Raw genomic sequence first — 27938 nt, 5'->3', positions numbered from 1 at the left:
CCTCCCTCATGGTCTGTGGGCTGTTGACCTGAAGATCTGGACTTATTGTGGTACATTATTGCCTCCCTCTGAACACAATTGTGGACCAGATACCCTCTCTCTACCTCATTACCCTATTACCCACCCTTTCCTCCTCCCCTGTTCCCTCCCTACTCGGGGGGCACTGTACCGTAGTGGTGATGGTTCAGTAGCTCGGGCCAGGGGCATGGCAGGGGAAGAGCTTATGAAGAAAGATATTTTGGGGATGGAGCGAGGGGAGGAGTAAAAATAGCCTAGTACTCTACACTGGTTTACATGTCAGAGAACATGAGCTGTGAACAGACAGAGGTAGTGAACTTTATATAGAGCCTGGTCTATGTCTGTAGTCCATGAGCTCCCTGTGTGGCCTGCTTCCCTGTGACTTCCTGTTGGAGAGGAATCTAGGGAAGTTTTCTGTCTTGTCCGCATGAGGTGCACAGGACCTTTGAGTGTCTCCATATTTAACAAAGTTGAAATTTGAATACCATATATTCGTCTTTGTCTTCTTGACAGGTAAGTGGTGTGTTATGAGAAGTCTGCATATACTTATAGACATAACATGCATTCTATCTTACTATATATCCATCTATTGAGTCGACTTATCGACTTCTGTGCCTACTTGATATTATATGTGTATGCGTTGTAATGTTAGCTCATAGTTGTAATAACTGCTTAAAAAGTTGTAATTACTTACAATGTCAGCTTTTATAACGGTAGTGCTTCAAGTGTTAGCAATACATAGCAGCCTCTATCAAAGGGAATTGGTAGGGCATTATGAGGACCTCCCTCTGTTTAGTGCAACTCAACTGTATTCTGAATTGGCCATAAAAGAGGTCAGATTGGTATGTTAATGTATTGTCAGATGGAGCATAGCATTTCTCTGGGATGAAAAGGACACACTTTAATGGGCAACACTGTGTTAAATAAAAATACATTGAGATGGTAGTCAGTGTTCATTAAAAACACACTGAGATGGTAGTCAGTGTTCATTAAAAACACAGTGAGATGGTAGTCAGTGTTCATTAAAAACACAGTAAGATGGTAGTCAGTGTTCATTAAAAACACACTGAGATGGTAGTCAGTGTTCATTAAAAACAGTGAGATGGTAGTCAGTGTTCATTAAAAACACAGTGAGATGGTAGTCAGTGTTCATTAAAAACACAGTGAGATGGTAGTCAGTGAGATGGTAGTCAGTGTTCATTAAAAAAACACAGTAAGATGGTAGTCAGTGTTCATTAAAAACACACTGAGATGGTAGTCAGTGTTCATTAAAAACAGTGAGATGGTAGTCAGTGTTCATTAAAAACACAGTGAGATGGTAGTCAGTGTTCATTAAAAACACAGTAAGATGGTAGTCAGTGTTCATTAAAAACACAGTGAGATGGTAGTCAGAGTTCATTAAAAACACAGTGAGATGGTAGTCAGAGTTCATTAAAAACACAGTGAGATGGTAGTCAGTGTTCATTAAAAACACAGCGAGATGGTAGTCAGTGTTCATTAAAAACAGTGAGATGGTAGTCAGAGTTCATTAAAAACACAGTGAGATGGTAGTCAGTGTTCATTAAAAACACACTGAGATGGTAGTCAGTGTTCATTAAAACACAGTGGGATGGTAGTCAGTGTTCATTAAAAACACAGTGAGATGGTAGTCAGTGTTCTTTCAAAACACAGTGAGATGGTAGTCAGTGTTCACTAAAAACAGTGAGATGGTAGTCAGTGTTCATTAAAAACACAGTGAGATGGTAGCCAGTGTTCATTAAAAACACAGTGAGATGGTAGTCAGAGTTCATTAAAACATAGCGAGAAAAACACAGATGCTAAATGTGCTGGTTGAAAAGAAGAAGATTTAACTTCAGTCACAAGCTGAAACAATTAATTAGAGAGCAGTGGGTACAAACAGTTATTTTTTCCACTTCCTAGACATAGACAAATACGTCAAATGAAAAACCTGCATATAAATACATTGTTGAAAGATTTTGTTGCGAAGCTCCCCCACAATCAAAGTAATACAAAGAGACAGTGTTGCATTAAAGCCCAGCGAGGTTATGCGTTTGAACTTCTGCATTTTCTCTTTATAGATGTACGGCACAGCAATTAGTAACCAGAGCCAAAGTAATTGCCCTATTATATCATATGAGTACCCTCAGGCCCCCTGTTCAGCCATTTGAGTCTTTAGGTCTAAGTCCCAAATGGCACCATATTCCCTCTATAGTGCACTACCTTTGATGGTCCCTGGTCAAGAGTAGTGCACTATGAAGGGAATAGGGTGCCATTTCTGACCCCAAGTATAGGTCTGCATGCACTGTACCCCCAGACAAAGGGTTATAATGAGGTTACAATGAGGATCTGCTATAGTGACAGCAAAGTGTTGGCCAATACTCTCATCTTCTGACACACATATGACATGATTAATCAATGGTTTGCTCTTAACGGCTTTCAGCTGTCAAAATCGGGTACTTGTTTTTATTTCCCAGGTTATGTAATTGCAGCTTGAGGTGTTTTTTTTAGGATTCATGAGGGGACTTTTTAAGGAAGGTCTGCTCTTCTATAGGATTTATGAGGGGACTTTTTAGAAAGGGCTGCTCAAACTCAGAGGAAGCCCCGTGCCAAAACAAACTGGCCTGCTGAAAGACTTCAGTCTTCACAATGGATTTGCCTCCTGAATGCTAAAACGAGCCCCTATCCAAATATATACAGCAAGAACGTCAATAGTAACCATGGTGTTATCTCAACTGGCTTGATCCCCACCCCCCCTGAGTTGTAGCTTTGATGAGACATGTCCCTATCTCCACCCGTACTATAATAAAGAAAATGCATTTCCTCAGCTTTGTCTGTGTTCTGTATCAAACCGTATAGTGTGTGCCACACTATACACACACGCACGCACACACACACACACACACACACACACACACACACACACACACACACACACACACACACACACACACACACACACACACACACACACGCACGCACACACACGCAGTTACACACCCACAGTTACACACACACACACACACACGCACGCACACGCACGCACGCACACGCACGCACGCACGCACGCACGCACGCACACACACACACACACACACACACACACACACACACACACACACACACACACACACACACTAAACCATGTTCTACCCTTCCCCAGTCCTTGCTGGCGGGATGATGGGTCATGTGTTGTCGTTCGGCCGCTCCCTGGTGAGGAGGAAGGTGGTGGATCTCAACAGTCTGGAGGACTCCAAGCTGTGCCGCTGCCTGGGTACCGTGGATCTCATCGCCCTGGGCGTGGGTAGCACCCTGGGGGCAGGGGTCTATGTTCTGGCTGGAGAGGTGGCCAAGGGAAACTCAGGCCCCAGCATTGTGGTCTCCTTCCTCATCGCTGCCCTGGCCTCTGTCATGGCGGGCCTCTGCTATGCTGAGTTTGGAGCCCGTGTGCCCAAGACTGGCTCAGCCTACCTGTACAGCTATGTAACAGTTGGAGAGCTGTGGGCCTTCATCACTGGCTGGAACCTCATCCTCTCCTATGTGATAGGTGAGTTTGTTATAGCGGTCTAAATATACTATTATACTGCCCGCATTAACTTTTATTTTGAAGTAAACATATACTATGCTGAGTTTGACTGCTAACGGAACATAAACATTTCTACTCTAACGGAACATTTCTACTCTATATTCCCCTCTCACAGGCACCTCCAGTGTGGCCAGGGCTTGGAGCGGGACATTTGATGAGCTGATTGGAGGACACATTGAGACGTTCTGCAAGACCTACTTCAGCATGAACTCTCCAGGCCTGGCTCATTACCCAGACTTCTTTGCAGTCTGTCTCATTCTACTTCTGTCAGGTAAAGAACTGTAGTAACTGTGGCTAACTGAGCTCCTGTTTAGAACTCTACCTCTTTGTCCCAAATGGCACCCTATTCTCTTTGTAGTGCACTACTTTAGGGCCATAGGGCCCTGGTCAAAAGTAGTGCACTATATAGGGAATAGGGTGCCATTTGGGATGCACACTACATCTGATCCCCTGACTGTCAGAACTGTATATCAACAGAAATTGGAATGGGTATTTTTTCCATATCAATGGGCATTCGTATAAGCAGCAATTTTTTGGTCCAAATTTTCAATGTAATAAGGAATGGCAGAACATTGTTTGGTGAGTGGTTGTACTCACATGGTGGAGAGGCCCTCTTTCCCTGAATGTCTGCCTTGTCGGTGTCAGAGCTACCCAGGCAGTGCTCCTCTCTGTTCAGGAGAACTGACAAGCCCTCTGTAGCTACTGTTACACATTACACAGAAGCTTGACATGGCTAGAGAGTTCAGCACTTTCAGAGGGACACTGTGTGTAGACGTCAACAAGACTTTTCTGTGAAACAATCAGAAACTGTTAAAAGTCATCATGTGTTTTAACTGCTGCTGAGCCAAAAACTCTCAAATGCAGTGATTGGATTACTCCAATGTTCCGGAAGGCAAACCTCCATAGCGATGCAATGTTTGCTGTTCTAAAGGTCTTAGATACTGAGAGTAGTTGTGTTAGCTTCCTAGGGTTAGGATATGATAATAATAGACCTTTTTGTTTGGATCACCTGACAAAATGACCAGACATGTAATACTTAAAGCATCATCTCAGATCATAGGTGGTAGGTATTTAACAAGATGTAAGATAAATATTTCACCTTTCTTCAATACATGGGCTGGAGGTGTGTAACATTCTTCACATATCATGGATACTCATGTCTCAAACCCAGGGTTGGGTAGGTTATTTTCTAAATGCAATCCGTTACAGCTACATGTCCAAAATTGTAATCAGTAACGTTACTTTTGGATTACCCAAACTCTGTCATGTAATGTGATTACTTTCAGTTACTTTTGGATTACTTTCCCGTTAAGATGCATGAGAAGAAGACAAAAAGGATCCATCAAACACATTTGGTGTGTCATCATAGTGGTCTCTGATCTGTGGTCAGACTCGCTCAGGTGGAACAAACTTAAACTTGCCAATGTATTTTTTCACAAACATCCTTTCTGAATTTAAAAGTAATCAAAGAATTAATAATCTATTTTTCCAAAAGTATCTGTGATCTGATTACAATATTTTAGCTGGTGACGTAACTGATTACAGTTACAGGTTTTTTGTAATCGATTACATGTAGCTGATTACAAGTAATCATTTACTCCCCAACCCTGCACATGACACTGTGTATTTATTCAGTAAGTTGAGTCCCTGATGCGGAGTATGTTGGACTCTATATTCTTATTTGTTGTTTCCTCCCTCAGGACTCCTGTCATTTGGAGTGAAGGAGTCAGCCTGGGTGAACAAGGTCTTCACTGCTGTCAACGTGCTGGTGCTCTTGTTTGTCATCGTCTCTGGCTTCGTGAAGGGAGACCCCCTCAACTGGAAAATCTCCGAAGAGACTCTCATCAATGTCACCATTGTTAAACGGTAAGGATTGGAGGTGGGTCTCCTCGTTTCACAAGATTTCTTATCGATGTGGCCTGTTTGGCTGCAGACCCTGGCACATGTATTCCAGAGTCAGCATGGGTTCATGGGTCCAACCCATGCTCTTATGACTCAAAATCTCTCCTACTTTCCTGTCTCCTCTTCACTGTCCTATCTCAATTAATACAATATGCATGTACAGTGCCTTCAGAAAGTATTCACACCCCTTGACTTTTCCACATTTTGTTGTGTTACAAAGTGGGATTTAAATTAATTTAATTGTATTTTTTTGTCAACGATCTACAAAATGGAAGCCAAAACTCTAACATTGGTAAAAAAATATGTATATATATATATATATATATATATATATATATATATATATATATATGAAAAATAAAACACTAATATATCTTGATTACATAAGTATTCAACACCCTGAGCCAATACATGTTAGAATCCCCTTTGGCAGTGATTACAGGCTGATTCTTTCTGGGTCTCTAAGAGCTTTCCACAACTGGCTTGTGCAACATTTGGCCAATATTCTTTTCCAAAATTATTCAAGTTGTTGATTATTGCTAGACAAAAATCTTCAGGTTATACCATAGATTTTCAAGCAGATATCAATCAAAACTGTAACTCGGCCACTCAGGAACATTCACTGTCTTCTTGGTAAGCCACTCCAGTGTAGATTTGGCCTTATGTTGAAGGTGAATTCATCTCCCAGTGTCTGGTGGAATGCAGACTGAACCAGGTTTTCCTCTAGGATTTTGCTTGAAAATATGGAAAGTGACACTGAGTAATGTGTTGTATTGGGTTTGCCCTTAACATGACACTTTGTATTCAGTATTAATTATTTAAATATTTTTATATTTAACCCTTATTTTACCAGGTAATTTGACTGAGAACACATTCTCATTTACAGCAGCGACCTGGGGAATAGTTACAGGGGAGAGGAGGGGATAAGAATGAGACAATTGGAAGCTGGGGATGATTAGGTGGCCATGATGGTATGAGTGCCAGATTGGGAATTTAGCCAGGACACCAGGGTTAAACACTATTATTGCACACAGAGTCCATGCAACATATTATGCAACTTGTTCAGCACATGTTTACCCCTGAACTTATTTCGGCTTGCCATAACAAAGGGGTTGAATACTTATTGACAAGAAATTTCAGATTTTGTAAACATTTTGAAAAATATAATTCCACTGACATTATGAGGTATTGTGTGTAAGCCAGAAACAAAAAAATCTCAATTTAATCATTTTTAAATTCTGACTGTAACAACAAAATGTGGAGAAAGTCCAGGGGTGTGAATACTTTCTGTAGGCACGCATCCTTTTATGCATTATAATAATCTATACTTGAATATGCTCACAATCAGTCACCATATGTCCCACTACTAATATTATGAACACTGAAATGTGTCAGTAACGTTTCAGTGTGCCCCTCTGTTTACCCCCCTTCTGTATTCCAGGAACCTGTCTGTGACTGCTAATGTGACCAGTGATTATGGTGCAGGGGGGTTCATGCCATTTGGCTTCAGTGGGACCCTGGCTGGAGCTGCCACCTGCTTCTATGCCTTTGTCGGATTTGACTGCATCGCAACAACAGGTGTGTCTTTTAAGACAATACCCAACATCAATGTAGATCATTCCATCTCAAAACATGCACTATCATGGATCAACAAGGTACCTGGTTTGCAGAATCAAATAATCCCAGAGGTCAACCTAAACCACTGGGGGATCTGAATATAAATTTGACCTGTATCTGTGTACACCAGGTGAGGAGGTAAGGAACCCTCAAAAAGCCATTCCCATCGGCATCGTGGTGTCTCTGACGGTGTGCTTTCTGGCCTACTTCGGTGTGTCTGCTGCCCTCACCCTCATGATGCCCTACTACCTACTGGATGAGAAGAGCCCCTTGCCCATGGCCTTTGAATATGTGGGCTGGGGCCCAGCTAAATATCTGGTGGCTGTGGGGTCACTGTGTGCCCTGTCAACCAGGTAATGGACATTTCCTGTGCATGCTTGAATGTGATGCTATTCACAGGATGCTTACCGTGTAGCTTTCCGTTAGGTCAAATGTGATGAGACTCAATAAAGACAAAGTAATACATGGAATAACAGGTTTTTAATTGTTTTGGTGTTTTAACTAGAGTTCTCTGGGTTTAATTTGGGGGAAATTATTTTTTAAAGAGTTCAAACAAATCTATAACATTGAGTATTATTATCAAGGCAACTAGCCTATCCAGCCCAAAATAATGTGAAATCTACAATGACAGTCTATGTGTTGGATTGATTCTCATTGCTAATCGTCCTACTTGCCAAGCTGCGGTCATATTGTTTTGAGAGAACTGCCTGTCTTGATGTGGTATATCCCTGGGTTGATGATATTGGCTGTTTGACATGTTTCTGTCTTTCTTATCCTTTGGTTCACTGAGTTCCTTCCTGGGTCCTGGGCTTCCCACTATAGAGCCTCATACTGTAACACACATCACATCAATACATCAATCTCTGACAACTCTACTTAAGTAATTATTGTGCAATACAGTGTATTCGGAAAGTATTCAGACCGCTTCCCTTTTTCCACATTTTGTTACTTTACAGCCTTATTCTACTTTTTATTTTTTTATTTTACATGTTCTCATCAATCTACACACAATACCACAGGTTTCCTCCAGATGAGATGCTTTGCATTCAGGCCAAAGAGTTTAATCTGGGTTTTATCTGACCAGAGAATCTTGTTTCTCATGGTCTGAGAGTCTTTAGGTGCCTTTTGGCAAACTCCTAGCGGGCTATCATTTGCCTTTTACTGAGGAGTGGCTTCCGTCTGGCCACTCTCCCGTAAAGGCCTGATTGGTGGAGTACTGCAGAGATGGTTGTCCTTCTGGAAGGTTCTCCCATCTTCACAGAGGATTTCTGGAGCTCTGCCAGAGTGACCATCGGGTTCTTGGTCACCTGCCTGACCAAGATCCTTCTCCCCCGATTGGTCAGTTTGGTACAGGTGTCCAGCTCTAAGAAGAGTCTTGGTGGTTCTAAAGTTCTTCCATTTAAGAATGATGGAGGCCACTGTGTTCTTGGGGACCTTCAATGCTGCAAACATTTTTTAGTACCCTTCCCCAGATGTGTGCCTCAACACAATCCTGTCTTGGAGCTCAACGGACAATTCCTGTGACCTCTGCTTGGTTTTGGCTCTGAAATCCACTGTCAACTGTGGGACCTTACATAGACAGGTGTGTGCCTTTCTAAATCATGTCCAATCAATTGAATTTACCACCGGTGTTCTCCAATCAAGTTGTAGAAACATCTCAAGGATGATCAATGGAAACAGGATGCACCTGAGATCAATTTTGAGTCTCATAGCAAAGGGTCTGAATACTTATGTAAATAAGGTATCTCTGATTTTTATTTTCAATACATTTGCAAAAATATCTACAAACCTGTTTTCACTTTGTCATTATGGGGTATTGTGTGTAGATGGATGAGGGAAATGCCATCCATATTTTATCCATTTTAGAATAAGGCTGTAATATAACAACACGTGGAAAAAGTCAAGGGGTCTGAATACTTTCCGAATGCACTGTATAGTACTTGACAAAAACAGAATAATTTCAAACCTTGATTACATTGGGATACGATCACAGATGCCTCTCTATTTCTGCGTGGGAATATATGGGAACAGATTTCTCTTTTTTCTAATTTCCTGGTGATTTTATAGTCTTATGTCCAACAATTATTTTAATTTTTTTGCTCTGAAAACTTGGGGGGGGGGCAAATAAAATAACCTGCCGGCCGGTCCTATTGGGGAACCTTGATATACATGTTGGCATTAAGAGTATTTCCCATTAATACATCAATAACTCTCCTCTCCTCTGGGTCTTCTGGGTCCTCTGGGTCTTCCTTCAGGCCTTTTAAAGGCTGCAAAATAACACCTGAGCAATGTCCTATTTGCAATAACCTTCAGAGAGCTTCAGGAAAGGTGATACAATGGGGATTCTGTCAGCAACAGTTGGAAGAATGGGGCCATAAGACAAGAAATGCACTGTCTCTGTGATTATGCTCTTTAGCTTTGGTGAAATTACTTTCCTGTGTGTAGTGTGTTTGTCCTTGTGCATAATGTGTTTGTCCTTGTGCATGTCTCTGCTGTTCCATGCAGTCTGCTGGGTTCCATTTTCCCTATGCCACGTGTAATCTATGCTATGGCAGAGGATGGGGTGCTTTTCAAAGCCTTAGCCCGAATCAATCCTAAGACGAAGACCCCGCTTATTGCCACAATGAGCTCCGGTGTAGTTGCAGGTGAGAGCTGGGGAAAGTGCTTTGACATCACTGCTGCTGAAACTGTATCCACCAATCAACTGTGAAAGGATATTATGCAGATAAAATCATCCTTTCCCAAAAGGAGAGTAACAAGTCCGGTGACTTTGTCAAAATTCACCAAAATGTCCCCCCAACCCTTGTTTTGACCAATCATAATTCACCAAAATGTCCCCCCAACCCATGTTTTGACCAATCATAATTCATCAAAACATCGGTTGAAGTTTCTATTCTATTTGGTCAGAGTTTTGTGGGCTTGGTACAGACGAACACTTTCACAGTTGTGCAGGTGTCCATTCCTTCTCAAAGTGTCTTGTGTTTGAACCCTGACCCCTCTCTCTCCTTAGCCTGTTGGGCTCCATGTTCCCTCTGCCCCGCATTCTCTTTGCCATGGCACGAGATGGCTTACTGTTCAAATTTCTTTCCCAAGTGAGTAAGCGCCAGTCGCCTGTGGCTGCCACCATGGCGGCGGGCACTACCGCGGGTAAGCTCCTGAGGAGGCCTTGTGTGGCATCTCGTCTGCTGTGGTTACGTTGTGTCATCGTTGGGTTAATTGCATCCGATTCTGCTGGTGATGAATGCATGCCAATGATGTGCTGCTGGTGGTGGAAGCATGATGGAAAATTCCTCTCACATCAATCAAACTCTCTTGATGGACTTGTCCCATCCATTCAGTTAGGCATAGTAGTAGGCCTAATTATCAGTAGAGCAGGGGTACACAGCTCCAGTCCTCTAGGCTTTTGAAGCCCTCTGTTGCTCCTAACTGATCAATTCATTTATCAGAGAAGCCACACAGCTGGTTACCCAACCAGACCTATTATTCTCTAATCAGAAGACAAAATCCAACCCTAGAGGACCAGAGTCGTGCTGTAGCTCTGCAGTCAGCAGACCTATAGAGGACCAGAGTCGTGCTGTAGCCCTACAGTCAGCAGACCCATAGAGGACCAGAATAGTGCTGTAGCCCTACAGTCAGCAGACCCATTTAATAGATGAAAGCTTCTCCAGGTTCAGTATAGTCCATAGGTGTGTGTCTCTACTCTGCTCACTGAGACTAGGGCTAAGGCTATAAGGTTATCAGGCTATAAGGTTAAAGGTTATCAGGCTATAAGGTTATCAGGCTTTAAGTGTATCATGTTATCAGGCTATAAGGTTATCAGGCTATAAGGTTAAGACATATAGTGCTGTCTGCAGGGTTTCTCCCAGTGAGATGGCTGACTGCAGGGTGCAGGGTTGAGGGACTTTGATGCCAGCAGGTGTTTTTTCTATATTTATTATGTAATATTTATTCATCCAGGAAGTCCCATTGAGGTCAGAATAACTATTTTACAAAGGGTGCTAAGTACATGTTAAGGTGGGAGTGGGTCTTGGGACGGGCACAGAGAGCAGCTGGTACCAGCAGGTAGACCCAGTAGAGTACACAGTGCCTGGTAGAGGAATAGTAGGGGTTGGGGTTTGTTGTGAGCAGCGCCTCCTGACATACCGCTGGTCTATGTTTGAACCATGCAGAGGTGATCAGTCCCTTACTGTGATCAGGTGCTAAGATACAAGAGAGGGAGCTGAGCCAACTCCCCAGACTATCTCACACCAACTCCCCAGACTATCTCACACCAACTCCCCAGACTAGGTTGCCGTTTGCGATCCAGTCTTAGTTTTCATTTGAACCCTGAGAGAGTTTTTGGTTGAAGGCACCTGCATCATATACCCTAAACACCTGTGTCTGTGACTGTCTGTAATAGCAATCATGGACTGTGCGATGCATCACCAAAACACTTTCTACTGTTCATTGGGACAATAGATTAGAAACCTGCTTTATTAATGACTGTGTAATTCTCTGTAATATGCTGTATAAAGATGTAATGAGTGGGGTTGTGGTTGTGTTGTATTTTGGTTCATTTAACTCTTAATGTAATCATTATTAGTCATGAATAAGTATGAACAATGAATGTTTGTATCTGACTTGTGTCTGTCTCATCCCCATTCCTCAGCAATCATGGCTTTCCTGTTTGACCTAAAAGCCTTAGTAGACATGATGTCTATTGGAACTCTCCTGGCCTACTCCCTTGTTGCTGCTTGTGTTCTCATTCTCAGGTGAGTGATGGTTGGACACATCCCCAGGGCTGTTGCAGCTATTAACCGAACTATTATGCTTCATTTCTATCTAATTAAAAACATATGTTCTCCAGTGGGTTAGTTGGTGGGAGCATGGTGCTGGAAACACCAACTTCGTGGGTGTGATTCCTACAAAGGCCAAATATACTAAATAGGTCATTCTTGAATTGCGTTGGCATTAGCGTCTTTCGACTTTGCAACCATAGTTGCACATAGTTTTACAAATAGTTGCACATTATGCATGTTTTTGTCTATACTGAACTGTTTATTAGTTATGAAACACGATGCAAGTAATTCAAAACTTTACCTTAATGCATTGTTTAAAGTACTAAGGGCAAGCAAATCGGCTTGTCCCAGTAGTAATGAGAGTTTTGGGGATTTAAAGATTTCTATCTAACATTTTGAATGCTAGAAAATAAACAAAAGTATGTATTATATTGCATCGATCAATAACCAATAATAATAATACTGTAACCGTAAAAGCCTTGGTTTCATGCATGTTAACCTCTTGATGCTACCCATCCCGGATCCGGGATCGTGACTACGGCTCAAGCTCATTAGCATAACGCAAAATGTGAAAAAATATTCTTAGACATATTTAACCTCCACACCTACACAAGTCCAATAGCTCAAATGAAAGATAAACACCTTGTTCATCTACCCAGCAAGTCAGATTTCTAAAATGTTTTACGGCGAAAACATAGCACACATTTATATTAGACCACCACCGAAACAAAATGCAAGCGGCGGCCATTTTGTCCCAGAAAATATAAAATTTAAAAGTAGGATTAAAAAATAAATAATTCACTAACCTTTTGAAAATCTTCATCAGATGACAGTAATATTACATGTTACACAGTACATTTTTTTTTTTTTTCAATAATATGCCATTAATATCCATAAATCTCTGTTTACAATGACGACATTTCAAAAAATGCTACTCAAAATGTCCGGAGAAATTATGATAGCTCGGACAGATAACGTCAGATAACAAGCAATAAACATGACTAAATATACATGTTCTACATATAGTTACAAAGATACACTTCTTCTTAATACAACCGCTGTGTTACATTTATTTTTAACGTTACAGAATTCGTTCACTAGTCTATGCTATGAGTCGGCGCTCAGATATTAGCAGTGTCTCCTCTACGTTTGGAGTCCACAGAAACCCAAAATAACCACATAAATATTCCCTTACCTTTGATGTTCTTCGATCAGAAGACGTAGAAGGAGTCATACTTACCCAATACATCGTTTGGTTTCAAGTTGTGCGTCTTTGTATTAGCATATGCTAACAGCTTCAGCTGAAATGCACCCAAAATAACTTCTGCTCCTTCTGGTCCCGCACTCTTGCGCAATCAAACTTCAAAATTACATATTATATGTTGACTAAACTGGTCAAACTAAGTGCAGAATCGAGCAAAATGATGTTTTTATCATGTAAAACAATGATCATCGCGAACAAACGAACCGGCTTCAACTGGTGTCTATTGGAAAAGAACGTTCCCCAAATCGGCCGCGCGCAATAGAGTGCATGTATGTGAGAGTGAACCGGGCATTTTCGCCCGCCAAAGGATGAGGGAGCGCGAAATTCAAACAATGAACGTGCCAATTGAAAGCAGACATCGCGCTGAACAAATACATACTGTTCAGATCGGTAGCTGCCTGGGAAGGGTGGGGGCGATGACGTCAAAGTTGACCCAACTTTTCTCTTGACAAAGAGAGTTTGGGAGAAAGGCTGCCCTGAGAGTTCTGCTTTACATACAGACATAATTTAAACGGTTTTAGAAACTTTAGAGTGTTTTCTATTCAATAATTATTATTATATGCATATATTAGCAATTTTGGAAAAAATATTTTCAGTTTACTATGGGCACGCACTTCCTCCAACGGGGGCAGTATTGAGCCATAAGCTCAAGAGTTAACATTAGAAGCCTCCCCCATAAGTTTGCTTTATTCACTGCTTTAGCACATTCTACCAACCACCAAAAATGTCCAATTTCCATCCCTAAATATACCATTTTCCGCCAAGATAGAACTGCCAAAGGGGGCGCCGTTGCAGTCTACTGCAGAGATAGCCTGCAGAGTTCTATCTTACTATCCAGGTCTGTACCAAAACAATTCGAGCTTCGACTTCTAAAAATGCACCTCATCCCGTCAGTAGAGCATGCCTGGTTATTCTTTAAAAGTGCCTTCCTCACCATCTTAAATAAGCATGCTCCATTCAAAAAAAATGTAGAACTAGGAATAGATATAGCCCTTGGTTCACTCCAGACCTGTCTGCCCTTGACCAGCACAAAAACATCCTGTGGGGTTCTGCATTAGCATCGAATAGCCCCCGTGATATGCAACTTTTTAGGGAAGTTAGGAACCAATATACACAGGCAGTTAGGAAAGCTAAGGCTAGCTTTTTCAAACAGAAATTTGCATCCTGTAGTACAAACTCCAAAAAGTTCTGGAACATTGTAAAGTCCATGGAGAATAAGAGCACCTCCTCCCAGCTGCCCACTGCACTGAGGCTAGGAAACACTCACTACCAAAGAAATCCACAATAATTGAGAATTTCAATAAGCATTTTTCTACGGCTGGCCATGCTTTCCACCTGGCTACCCCTGTGTTGTTATGTGTTAATAACATTTAGACTACGTTACCCAGCAGGCTAGGCAGATGGTTAAGGAATGCCTTGCATGGCTAAACAGGGAATTTTCTAGCTGAAGTATATATTCATTAAAAGTAGTTAAACCTACGCCCCGGTTTATCCTTATATAAGGAACAAACTCTTTTTTAAAAATTATTTATTTTTTACCTATATTTTACTAGGCAAGTCAGTTAAGAACAAATTCTTATTTTCAATGACGGCCTAGGAACAGTGGGTTAACTGCTTGTTCAAGGGCAGAACAACAGATTTTGTACCTTGTCAGCTCGGGGATTTGAACTTGCAACCTTTCGGTTACTAGTCCAATGCTCTAACCACTTGAGCATTGGTAGTCGCTATGACGAGACAGAGTAAAGAAAAGAGTAACTCTGCAAATTTCTGCGACGAAAATTAAACATTTTACCACAAGTCAAGTGACGTGAGTAGTCGAAGATGCTAGCTTGCAAGAGCGAGAACAACAAGCCGCAGCAGCGAGAGTGACAGCAGCGAGAGCGAGGACAACGAACTGCAGCAGCGAGAGTGAAAGCAGCGAGAGTGACAGCAGCGAGAGTGACAGCAGCGAGAGCGAGGACAACGAGCTGCAGCAGCGAGAGTGACAGCAGCGAGAGTGAGGACAACGAGCTGCAGCAGCGAGAGTGACAGCAGCGAGAGTGAGGACAACGAGCTGCAGCAGCGAGAGTGAAAGCAGCGAGAGTGACAGCAGCGAGAGCGAGGACAACGAGCTGCAGCAGTGAGAGTGACAGCAGCGAGAGCAAGGCTGCATTGGAATCTGTTGACGAGCGAGTTGATGAGCAACATACTGAATGAAGTAAGAGAAATGGACACTGTTCCTGTTCTCCGTCATGGATAGGCTTAGTCCTCCTACTCCAACGCTCTAACCACTAGGATACCCTGCCGCCCCAGGGTAGAAGACAATCACAGACAATCAGGTTCTATGATCCAGAGAAAAGCACAAGGATTTCTGCAGACACGTCACAGTTTGGCCCGGGAGCAGTTCTTCTGCAACAGAATCATGACACATGGCAACCCGTCGCTTATGCGTCCAGAGCCTTGACAGGCGCAGAGACAAGATATGCACAAATAGAGAAAGAACTACTGGCAAACACATACGGAGCCTGGGTTCGCGCCCAGGCTCTGTCGTAACCGGCCGCGACCGGGAAGTCCGTGGGGCGACGCACAATTGGCCTAGCGTCGTCCGGGTTAAGGAGGGCTTGGTCGGTAGGGATGTCCTTCTCTCATCGCGCACCAGCGACTCCTGTGGTGGGCCGGGCGCAGTGCGCACTAACCAAGGTTGCCAGGTGCACGGTGTAGCCTCCGACACATTGGTGCGGCTGGCTTCCGGGTTGGATGCGCGCTGTGTTAAGAAGCAGTGCGGCTGGTTGGGTTGTATATCGGAGGACGCATGACTTTCAACCTTCGTCTCTCCCGAGCCCGTACGGGAGTTGTAGCGATGAGACAAGATAGTAGCTACTACAACAATTGGATACCACGAAATTGGGGAGAAAAAGGGGTAAAAAAAAATTTCTAAAGAGAATACAGAGAATGTTGATCAGACTGCAAAAGTATGATGTGAAGATGATCTATACCCCGGGAAAGTTCATGTTCGCCGCCAACACTCTTTCTCGAGCAGTCGACAAGAAGGAGAGCTTCGACACACAGAAAAACACTGAGATTCAGGCCTACATCGACATGATCGTAGCATCCCTTCCTGTGTCTTCTGAGAGAATGGAGCAGATCAAAAGAGAGACCGCAGTTGACCAAACAGTGACACAGTTGAAAGAAACAACACTGATAGGATGGCCCGCACAGAAAAACAACTGTCCAAGGAGAATACAGGATTACTGGATGTGCAGAGCAGAACTCACCGTTGTGGATGACATAGTGTTCAAAGGCAACAAGATTGTCATTCCCATGACACTTCGCAAAGAAATGCTACAGAAAATACACGAGGGCCACTTGGGTGAGGAAAAATGCAAACGACGAGCACGAGAAGTAATGTACTGGCCAAGGATGAACCAGGAAATCAGCCAGACCACTGATTCATGTGAACTGTGTTTGACCTACAGGCCAAAGCAGCAAGCAGAGCCGCTAATGCCTCATCCAGTACCCAACAGACCCTACTACAAAGTTGGAGTTGACCTTTTTGACTGCGATGGCAAAAGTCACATTGTTGTTACCGACTACTCAAACTACCCTGAAGTAGCAACACTGCCAACTACCTCCAGCAAAGCTGTAATCACCTACCTGAAATCAGTGTTTGCAAGACATGGGGTTGCGTCTGAACTGTACTCGGACAATGGCCCGCAGTTCTCAAGTTCCGAATTCCGATCGTTCGCTAACGATTGGGGATTCCGACACAACACCCCAACTACCCAAGGGCCAACGGCTTAGCAGAGAGTTCAGTCAAAATTGTCAAAGGTCTGATGAAAAAGGCACACAATGGAAAGAAGCATTTCCTAAAAAATCATATGATCTCCCGCAGCGCACCGCGGCAGAACGGACTTTCACCTGCACAAATGTTGATGGGACGTCGCATCAGAACCAACCTACCATCAGAACCAACCTACCCATCCATGAGGACTTGCTAACACCCAGAGGTGCTCACAAAGTCAAACTCGCAAAGGAAAAACAGAAAGACAAACAAAAACAGCGACATGACAAAAGTGCAAGACACTTACCTGAACTGAAACCAGGAGATCGTGTACGACTCCGAGACATCACTACAGGAACCTGGATGCAGCAAGGGTGTGTGCAGAGAGAAGTTGCACCGAGATCCTATGAGATTCAAACGAAGCATGGATCACAACTGAGACGAAACAGAGTGGATCTAAGGCTGCAGCCATTCACTCAAGGGACTGAGGATCATCAGGAGGATACTGCTGAAGCGTCAAATGCCTTTAGAAATGGACAATTCAGTCAGAACACCCTGACTGACAATGAACGCTGTCCAACTGTTTCAGGAAGCACTTCAGCAGAATGACCAAAAAGGACTGTCCGTGCCCCTGAAAGGCTTATTGAGATATTATTATTGAATGTTTGGTTTATGTGAAAAGAAATAGAACCACAATAGAGTATTGTTGGACAGACTATATTTAGTTGAAATTTTTAAAATATTTTTTTTAAGAAAAAAAATTGGGGGAAAGAAATGTGTGTTATTGAAAATGGCATGTTATGCAGGTTGAGTAAACAAATGTGATGTGACATGTGTAGTTACATAGAAAAGTTGTTTTCTTTTAAAGGAAAGAAGATGTGTTGGTATGCGTTAATAACATTTAGACTACGTTACCCAGCAGGCTAGGCAGATGGTTAAGGAATGCCTTGCATGGCTAAACATGGAGTTTTCTAGCTGAATTATTTGTTCATTAAAAATAGTTGAACCTACGCCCCGGTTTGTCATTATATAAGGTACAAACATAACAACCCCTACCCTGGTCAACAGCCCCACAGCAACTCGCCCAAACCTCCCCGACTTCTCCTTCACCCAAATCCAGATTGCTGATATTCTGAAAGAGCTGCAAAATCTGGACCCCTACAAATCAGTCGGGCTAGACAATTTGAACGCTCTCTTTCTAAAATTATCTGCCAAAATTATTTCAACCCCTATTACTAGCCTGTTAACCTCTCTTTCGTATTGTCCGAGATTCCAATAGATTGGAAAGCTGCCGCGGACATCCCCCTTTTCAAAGGGGGAGACACTCTAGACCCAAACTGCTACAGACCTGCAGTATATCTATTCTACCCTGCCTTTCTAAGGTCTTTGAAAGCCAAGTTAACAAACAGATTACTGACCATTTTGAATCTCACCGTACCTAATCTCCACTATGCAATCTGGTTTCAGGGCCGGTCATGGGTGCACCTCAGCCACGCTCAAGGTCCTAAACGATCCTACGCTCAAGGTCCTAAACGATATCATAACCACCATCGATAAGAGACATTACTGTGCAGCCTATTCATCGATGCCATTTACAAAATAGCCTCCAACACTCACCACAACACTTTGTCACCAAAGCCCCATATACTACCCACCACTGCGATCTGTATGATCTCGTTGACTGGCCCTCGCTTCATACTCGTCGCTAAACCCACTGGCTCCAGGTCATCTACAAGTCTCTGCTAGCCTATTGTAACTACCCATCCCGGGTCCGGGATCGTTGTCATCATCTGACACTAATTAGCATAACGCAACGGACATAAATATTACTAGAAAATATTCCTATTCATGAAATCACAAGTGAAATATATTGAAACACAGCTTAGCCTTTTGTTAATCACCCTGTCATCTCAGATTTTGAAAAACAGCCAAAGCAAGACAAGCATTTGTAAGTTTATCGATAGCCTAGCATAGCATTATGTCCAGCTAGCAGTAGGCAACTTGGTCACGAAAAACAAGAAAAGCAATCAAGTTAAATCGTTTACCTTTGATGAGCTTCGGATGTTTTCACTCACGAGACTCCCAATTAGATAGCAAATTATTTTTAATTTGTTAGATTATTTTAGTTAGATAGCAGATTATTTTTGTAGGCGAAATAGCTCCGTTTGTTCTTCACGTTTGGCTGAGAAATCGACCGGAAATTGCTGTCACGAAAACGCCAAAAAATATTCAAAATTAGCTCCATAATATCGACAGAAACATGGCAAACGTTGTTTATAATCAATCCTCAAGGTGTTTTTCAAATATCTATTCGATAATATATCCACCGGGACAATTGGCTTTTCAGTAGGACCGAGAGGAAAAATGGCTACCTCTGTATTTTACGCAAGAATCACTCTGAGAGCCATCAGGTGACCACTTACGCAACATAGTCGCTTACGCTCATTGTTCAACATAAATGCGTGAAACTACGTCAAAATGCTGTCGACACCTTGGGGAATACGTAGAAAAAGGAATTTGGTGGATAGCCCATTCACTGCTCAATAGGGACGCATCGGAACGCAGAGCTTTCAAAACATGAGTCACTTCCGGATTGTATTTCTCTCAGGCTTTCGCCTGCAATATCAGTTCTGTTATACTCACAGACAATATTTTTACAGTTTTGGAAACTTTAGAGTGTTTTCTATCCTAAGCCATCAATTATATGCATATTCTATATGTTCAATTATATGCATATCTTGTCCTGACAAAATAGCCCGTTTACTTTGGGAACGTTATTTTTCCAAAAATCAAAATACTGCCCCCTAGTTACAAGAAGCTAGGTAAAGCCCCGCCTTATCTCAGCTCACTGGTCACCATAGCAGCACCCACCTGTAGCACACACTCACTGGTCACCCACAAAGCCAATTCTTCCTTTGGCCGCCTCTCCTTCCAGTTCTCTGCTGCCAATGACTGGAACGAACTGCAAAAATCTCTGAAGCTGGAGATTCTTACCTCCCTCACTAGCTTTAAGCACCAGCTGTCAGAGCAGCTCAGAGATCACTGCACCTGTACATAGCACATCTGTAAATAGCCCATCCAATCTACCTCATCCATATACTGTATTTATTTATTTATCTTGCTCCTTTGCACCCCAGTATCTCAACTTGCACATTCATCTTCTGCACATACTACCATTCCAGTGTTTAATTGCTATATTGTAATTACTTTACCACCATAGCCTATGTATTGCCTTACCTCCCTTATCCTACCTCATTTGCACATGCTGTATATAGGTTTTCCTACTGTATTATTGATTGTACATTTGTTTATTCCATGTGTAACTCTGTGTTGTTGTATGTGTCGAACTGCTTTGCTTTATCTTAGCCAGGTCGCAGTTGCAAATGAGAACTTGTTCTCAACAAGCCTACCTGGTTAAATAAAAGTGAAACAATTATTTTATTTTTTAAACAAGAACAAAGGCTATTCAAATATGTATATATTTTTATAAATATGTCTCTTAATTTAATGTTATTGTTGTTACCACCTTGAATATCACTCATCACAAAGATATAAACAGACATTGAGCATTCTCTCCAGTGGCACATTGCTATCTGTGGAAGGGTCTATATTAAAGAAAATGATTAGCTAATCAAACCCTTTTAGTATGTCATACATTTTAGGATTCCACTGATATTTTGGTGTCTAAATAAACAGTGTAATTGGTGTTACTCAATTTAAATGAAGGACAATCACATTGTGAGCAACATGATTAACCATATCACTTTAGTAAATTATTTTAAAGGGTCCTGAGATTTTAGCATATGTGGTCTCCATTTAAGAAAATCCTCAATTTCCTAAAATGTGTAATTGGTGTTAATACTCCTACTGGTGGCACAATGTTATCATAATGGTAAAAATGATTTAAAGTCACTACGCTGCAATATTAGTGGATTTAGAATGGGAAGATGTACCCAAATACATTTAAATAAACATCTAGAATAATGAACATATTTTTTTCTCTCGAAATGCCATGCCCAAATCCCATTGCAATTCAAGAACGACTTGAATATGTGTGGTAACTGAAAGTCACTTCCGATAAAAGCATCTGCTAATGCTAAATAACTAAATTATTATCAATCCATCCTAAGACCTATAGAGAGGCAGCTTGATTCAGTGGGGTGAAGGAACTTGATACCATTGACACAGCCGCAGTGTAGGTAGCCATGCTTGTGGGGAAAATAAAGCAAATATCATTACCCTGTTAGAGTAATATGCAGCTTGTGTTATTGAATCAGAGCTATGATGTAATCGGTCTGAATGCTTCCTTTGTGTGGAAGTAGTGAAATGACTTCTTGAGTTCACGCTGATGTTTACTCAACCTTTCGTTGCGTTCAAATCGAGATTCAAGAAACACACCATCCTGTTTAGAGTTGTAGGCTATGAAGTTCAGATGAATATCTTCCAGGGAAATAACCCTTTGACTCCAAACAGAAACAGAACAGCGTGTTTCTTGGTCAACACAGCCTAAATTTCTTTCGGGAAGTATTTCGGAACAACATCCAAATTATGACAAAGCCAGATGAATCAAGTATGTTTAGAATGTTTGAGTAAATATCAGCATGTACTCAGGAAGCAATGACTCAAGTAGCAGTGTCACATGTTGACTCTAGGGGCCCACCATGCGACACAAGGAGGAGAGGACAAAACAATGCCCACCTGTAGGAACATAATGTGTTTCACTATGGAGCTCCGTTTGGGTCTTTGCATATCAAAAAAGATACACGTCAAATAACACTATTTGACGCATTGAGTACGTTTTATTTTGACACGTCAAATAACATAGTTCTATTATAAAATGTATGTGTTCTGAATTTGCAGGTGCAAGCCAAGCGACACCACTACTGTCAGTAGTTCTGTCAAAGCTGTACAAAAAAGTCTGCAAACAAGCAAACACTGGCCACGAACGATGTGTTTACATTACCGTGTTGATAATAAAACATCATTTGTTGGACCTCAACTTCTGGGGTAGCTAGCTAGCTTTAGCTTGGTACCTAGCTATCACCAATACAACAAGCCTGAAACTGCAGCGATTTTCATTATTCTTAGCAATGATTTAGGAATCCTTGTGAGTAATTATTAGCTAGGTAGCCACTTGTTGTTCACCTATTGAAATTGAATCACGCTTCACCATCTGGCAGTCCGATAGACTAATCTGGTTTTAGCGGATGCCAGGAGAACGCTACCTGCCGAATGCATAGTGCCAACTGTAATGTTTGGTGAAGGAGGAATAATGGTCTAGGGCTGGTTTTCATGGTTCTGGCTAGGCCCTTTAGTTCCGGGAAACTTAACGCTACAGCATACAATGACATTCTAGACGATTCTGTACTTCCAACTTTGTGGCAACAGTTTGGGAAAGGCCTTTACCTGTTTCAGCATAACAATGCCTCTGTGCACAAAGCAAGGTCCATACAGAAATGGTTTATCGAGATTGGTGTGGAAGACCTTGACTGGCCTGCACAGAGCCCTGACCTCAACTCCATCGAACACCTTTGGGATGAACCGGAACGCCGACTGCGAGCCAGGCCTAATTGCCCAACATCAGTGCCCAACCTCACTAATGCTCATTACTGAATGGAAGCAAGTCCCTGCAGTAATGTTCCAACATGTAGCGGAAAGCCATCCCAGAAGAGTGGAGGCTGTTATAGCATCAAAGGGAGGACCAACTCCATATTAATGCCCATGATTTTGGAATTATGTGTTCGACAAACAGCTGTCCAAATACTTTTCGGGATATAGTGTATTCATAACTAACCCAAGATAGGTAATTATTAATCTTTGACGTTTACAGTGGGAGCAAATGAGTCATAGTGGGCAGAACAAGCAAGGAGGTATGCAGAACAAGCAAGGAGGTGGGCAGAGCCAAGCAACGAGCTAGCGAGATCCTATTAGCGCATTATAGCATGTATTTGCATATTTCCATTAGAGAACGCCTCCACTGTGAACTGTGCATGTGCACAAACTCAATTTGGCCTTGGGCTCGGTGGCAGGTAGCCTGGTGGGTAGGAGTTTTGGGCCAGTAACCAAAATTAATGCTGGATCGAATCTCCAGGCCGACAAGATAAAAAACAGCTGTTCTGCCCCTGAGCAAGGCACTGTTCTGTGGATGTTGATTATAGCAGCCCTTAACTCCTCTCTGATTCAGGTTAAATGCGGAAGGTACATTTCAGTGGAATGCATTCAGGTGTACAACTGACTAGGTATCCCCCTTTCCTCCTTCTAAACAATGCCATTTTTTTTTACTTTGGTAAAGTGTCAAGTCTATAAAACTTAGTGCACTGTGGTTGTAACAGATTGTAGTTTTGGGAACAGAAAAATGTATTGAGATCAGCTGTTTCATCGATGAGAAAATGACCAGAATATTGGGCCAGTTTCACTTGGTTCCATCCTAATCCACTACCCACAACCGGACTTCCTCTCATTATCATAAATGGTGGTGAGAAAACATTCTAAATGAATGCTTCAGCTTTATAGCCCCGGTGACGTGTCTGGGTTTCCCCTTCTGTCTGTGGACATACTCCTGTGTCAGTGAGAATCAGGGCTACCGCTCAATGCAAGCCATTTCGATCTATGGTGTCCACAGATCAATTTCTAAGTGAAAATGTCAGTCGGAACCGGTACCAGAACTACACAGGTCCCTTAAACAAGGGCCTTTACATCTAAGAGATTTAATAGCAAACCCACCAAATACGATGCCAAACCACTAATGTTCCTGTCTTTTGGTTGTGAAACTAAATAAGACAAAATAAGTGTCTGTCGTGTCTTTCAGGTACCAGCCGGACCTGCTCTATGGAAAGCCGGGCTGTAACAGGGAGAAGGATTGCCTGACATCACCAGAAGGGGAGTCGGAGCTGACGGAGTCTGAGTCCCACATCAACATGCTGAAGGAAGGAGGTTCCACCCTGCAGACGGTGCTCAAACCTCCACTCGTACCCACAGAACAGTCCTCCTCTGTGGTCAACATGGCGGTCTCCCTCTTAGGTTTGCATTGCATCGCTGATCTATTCTTAAACTCCATGATGGCCATTTGAAATGTTCACAATGTTGTTTGTATCTGATGTTGTCTCACCAGTGGTGGACAACTCATTGCCTTAGATAATTATTTAAGTCTGTGTATTGTCTGTCCACAGTGTTGGTGGTGTGTGTGATCAGTGCTCTGACCACCTACCATGGATATGCCATCATTCGCATGGAGACCTGGATCCTGTGTTGTCTGGCCCTATCCCTGGTGGTCTTCATTGGCTGTGTGGTTCTCATCTGTCAACAGCCTCAAACCAGCAGGAAGGTCTCCTTCATGGTACCTATACAGATGACTATATTTTTTAGGCAGAATCAGCCTACTGTACCACGACCCCTCAGTTTTCCAAACATGATGTACAATGATTTCATACCATGTCAGTTTCAGACTCTCAGGTTGCAGTTGGAGGATACAATAAGCTGTGTTACTGATGGTTAGACTCTCTGTTGTCTATTCATACAGGTTCCACTCATCCCATTTCTTCCCATCCTGAGTATATTTGTCAATGTTTACCTCATGGTCCAGCTGAGTGGAGACACCTGGATACGCTTCTCCATATGGATGGCTGTGGGTAGGTGCCGCCTTCCAACATCTCTGAAGCCTCAAACACATTGCGGTGAATCTATCTAGATGTCCACCTGCTGGCTCGTCCCAGGCCTGCAGATGGGGAACCCTTTTGTAACCAGGCCTTCTCGGTCTCCCTCCCTCCAGGTTTCCTAATCTACTTTGGCTACGGAATGTGGCACAGTGTGGAGCGCCAGCGCAGGCTCCAGGACTCCCTCAGCAGCCGTGCCAAGCAGGAGAAGAAGAACAAGGGTCCAGAGAAGACCAGCCAGTGTTAAAAAAAGATCAGGGATCCACACAGACTCTAGAAGGTCACCTGGTGGCCCCTGCCCCAGGCAAGACACAGACACACTACATGCACACAGCAGCTATCCCTAAATACACTACAGATGTAGGATCTTAATTTGATCACTCTTTTGTTGCTGAGGATTTTCCTGAACCGCAGGTTATGCAGATGAGCTTCTTGATTTACAAAAATTCCCTGAAATCCCACACTAACACATGGTTATATTAACAGTATTGCACTTTTCATGTAGCCTAATTTTGGCCAGCTAATAAACTAACCACCGATCAAGCAATATTATGGACTAAATGTTCAAATCCTGTTGCTGTAGGATTATTTTGCTGTGGCAATACTGGTCAAATTAAGATCCTACATCTGTTTATACAGCTACATGCCATCTGTGCCTCAGTCACATGCCATTCTCCTAGTGGAGCTGTAGTATACTGTATTAATCGTCATGTGCCTTGGAGCAGTGAGGTGGGCTCATTATTAAATCAAATCGATGTCCGTCTCCATGACGATGTGACCAAGTAGGAAAGGCTGATTGGTCAGAAAGGTGTGGAAGCATCTCCAACAGTCAACAAGAAGAGACAGAAGACAGGAAATGACAGGTTTTGCATTTCCTATTACAATTACAGTCATGGACTAACTGTGGAAAGGCTTGGTATTTGGTTTTGGCCTAACTTTCTATGTCTTTTTCTGTAAGTCAGCTTATTCAGGAAGTTTGCTGTTGGAATCTATTGTCTTCGTGTAGAGAGGTCAGTAGGTCACACTATGCTAATATTAATACCCTGTTAGCGAAGCACAGACAATTTTCCAATCTTGCTGAAAAAACTAACTCTAAAACTAACTCTATCCAGGATTAATGAAATGTACACTAAACCATTCATTTGCTTCTAAATAGTGGCCACATTCTGAATGTACATTCTGTACAAACGTAAACAGACATACTAACATGCACACACAGAATATTCATTTCATTCTTGGCATATATATATGCACATGCATCATTTTATGTGTGCATATCAATTTAGTACATTCACAAATATGATATAACTGTTGGTGAATGGTATTTCTGAAATGTGTATCTGTCGAATGGTATTTCTGAAATGTTCATCTGATGTGTGTTTTCCATAATGGTACTAATGATTCAGTTTGTGCTCTATTTGACTTCTTGTCTTAATGTTTTTGCAACAGGTGTTGTTGGTGATCTAATCGAACACAAGTTTAACTAGTCTTTATAAATGTTCTATTCTGATTACTTGGATGTGTTACCGTCATAATCGTTTTTACAATCGTGTCGTGAAGATTGTATGAAATGGAAGTGGAGTGAATAAGAGAATTGCTTGTTCGGTGTTTGATATCACATTCCGTACAAAAGACCGTTCCTCATTGCTGTATTTTTTGTGTGCAAGTGTTACATATCTTCTTAAGTCCTTTGGGAGATTTTTTGTCTGTTATTGCTAGACGGTGGACTGGACTGTCTTGAAATTTGCCATTTCTTGACAAAATATGCTCTACAGGCCACCTTCTCATTTGATGCTAGTCCCTTCACTGTTTTCTGAATAGTTTCTTAGCATCACATATAAGATGTACCGTACATGTTTTGCAGGATAATATCCCAGGGAAAGTGACAGTTAATGACATTATTCAACAGATTTAAGTTAAACTGGTCTTTCAGTGTTTAAATGGTCCATGCTTTTTGCATTAATATTCTACTCCAAGTCGGAGCTTGATCAGTATTTAAAGGTTCTCCTCCCCTCTCCTCCTCTCGTTTTGTGTCCAAAAAGTTTATTATGTCTACTTTGTAACTCTACCTTGGTTTCACAACCAATTTATGGGGTTTGATATGGATGAGCAGTGAGAGAGATATTGCTTTTTAACATTCTTCTCTTGGAGTAGCAGAGACGAAAATCATGTAATTTTTTCCCAAATTCCCAGGTTTTCCAGAAATGCCTGTTGGAAGATTCCTGGAATCAAGGGGGAATAAGCAGGAAATCCTCAAATTAGGATTTCTGAAATACCTAGGAGTTTTGGGGAAGTTACCAGATTTTTACAACCCTAGTTAGGGAAGTATTTTAGTATTTTAGTATTTTATTTTCAGTTGCAGTTAATCCACTGATAGAGTTCTTAGACCTGTGGTATGATGATGATCTCAGAGTTCCACCTTAACCTCTGGTATTGAGACCTGTGGTATGATGATGATCTCAGAGTTCCACCTTAATCTCTGGTATTGAGACCTGTGGTATGATGATGATCTCAGAGTTCCACCTCAACCTCTGGTATTGAGACCTATGGTATGATGATGATCTCAGAGTTCCACCTTAATCTCTGGTATTGAGACCTGTGGTATGATGATGATCTCAGAGTTCCACCTTAACCTCTGGTATTGAGACCTGTGGTATGATGATGATCTCAGAGTTCCACCTTAATCTCTGGTATTGAGACCTGTGGTATGATGATGATCTCAGAGTTCCACCTTAACCTCCGGTATTGAGAATTCCTGAACAATCTTAGTTTAGATGATTTTGATGTACATTTTCATTTGATCTTCTTGAAAGATAAGTGGCTGAGGTTATGCTATATCATGTCATGATAATTTACTGCAAAAGCATTATTATTATTATTGTTTTTTTTATATTTGATTTCACTTCATCGATTAAAGTTTAGTTAGGTTAATTAAACGTGGAACAAAAGAGCAGAGCACATTATGTCCCAGGGGACCTAGATCATGGTTCAGGCATATGTAGCTAGTGTTGTAGCTTATAAATATATCAACAGAATGATCCTCTGTAAATGTACCCATTATGTAGTGACATGGTTTTCCATTGTTTATACTAACTGTACTATTGTCAATAAATGTATTTTTAATAAGATCAGTTTATGCAAGAGTGTATTCTGTGAGTGTTCTGCACATTGTCAGACTTTGCAGTAACTCAGTGAGGGGAGGATATATAACTGCTTGTCTGTCTGTTGTAAATGGTTGGTATTAATAATTGGTAATAAAAACCTACTTGGTTTAGAATTTGGGTCTGGACATCCAGATGTATCTGTGGTTCTCTCAATAAAACCCAAATAGGGTTGTGTGTTCCTCATTAAATCGCCTTTATAA

General features: G+C 42.0%; 1 protein-coding gene across 2 annotated transcripts; it reads left to right on the top strand.

The window, feature by feature from the left end:
• The first annotated feature begins 276 nt into the window (after positions 1–276).
• slc7a2 (solute carrier family 7 member 2) lies at positions 277–27851 on the top strand. 2 transcript variants are annotated; one of them, XM_024428854.2, is made up of 12 exons: positions 277–531; positions 3179–3562; positions 3717–3872; positions 5302–5467; positions 6945–7081; positions 7251–7473; positions 9626–9765; positions 11769–11871; positions 23731–23942; positions 24092–24258; positions 24442–24550; positions 24691–27851. In XM_024428854.2, exons 2-12 carry the CDS (start codon positions 3193–3195, stop codon positions 24819–24821), a joined length of 1914 nt encoding a protein of 637 aa, XP_024284622.2. In that variant the 5' UTR covers positions 277–531; positions 3179–3192; the 3' UTR covers positions 24822–27851. The 2 variants fall into 2 exon arrangements, with proteins under 2 accessions (XP_024284622.2, XP_024284623.2); XM_024428855.2 differs by lacking the exon at positions 9626–9765 and adding an exon at positions 10131–10267 and having other exon boundaries at positions 278–531.
• The last annotated feature ends 87 nt before the right edge of the window (positions 27852–27938 follow it).

This window comes from Oncorhynchus tshawytscha, linkage group LG08 (genome assembly GCF_018296145.1).
Source record: "Oncorhynchus tshawytscha isolate Ot180627B linkage group LG08, Otsh_v2.0, whole genome shotgun sequence".
NCBI lineage: Eukaryota > Metazoa > Chordata > Actinopteri > Salmoniformes > Salmonidae > Oncorhynchus > Oncorhynchus tshawytscha.
This window is presented reverse-complemented; position numbering and strand designations above follow the sequence as displayed.

What these genes read in the sequence shown, in the direction of transcription:
- slc7a2 (XM_024428854.2), top strand. Translation starts at nt 3,193, where the DNA reads ATGATGGGTCATGTGTTGTCGTTCGGCCGCTCCCTGGTGAGGAGGAAG. An exon ending in CATCCTCTCCTATGTGATAG is followed by an intron (nt 3,563 to 3,716) that starts GTGAGTTTGTTA and finishes CCCCTCTCACAG; the next exon opens with GCACCTCCAGTGTGGCCAGG. An exon ending in CTGTGTGCCCTGTCAACCAG is followed by an intron (nt 7,474 to 9,625) that starts GTAATGGACATT and finishes TGTTCCATGCAG; the next exon opens with TCTGCTGGGTTCCATTTTCC.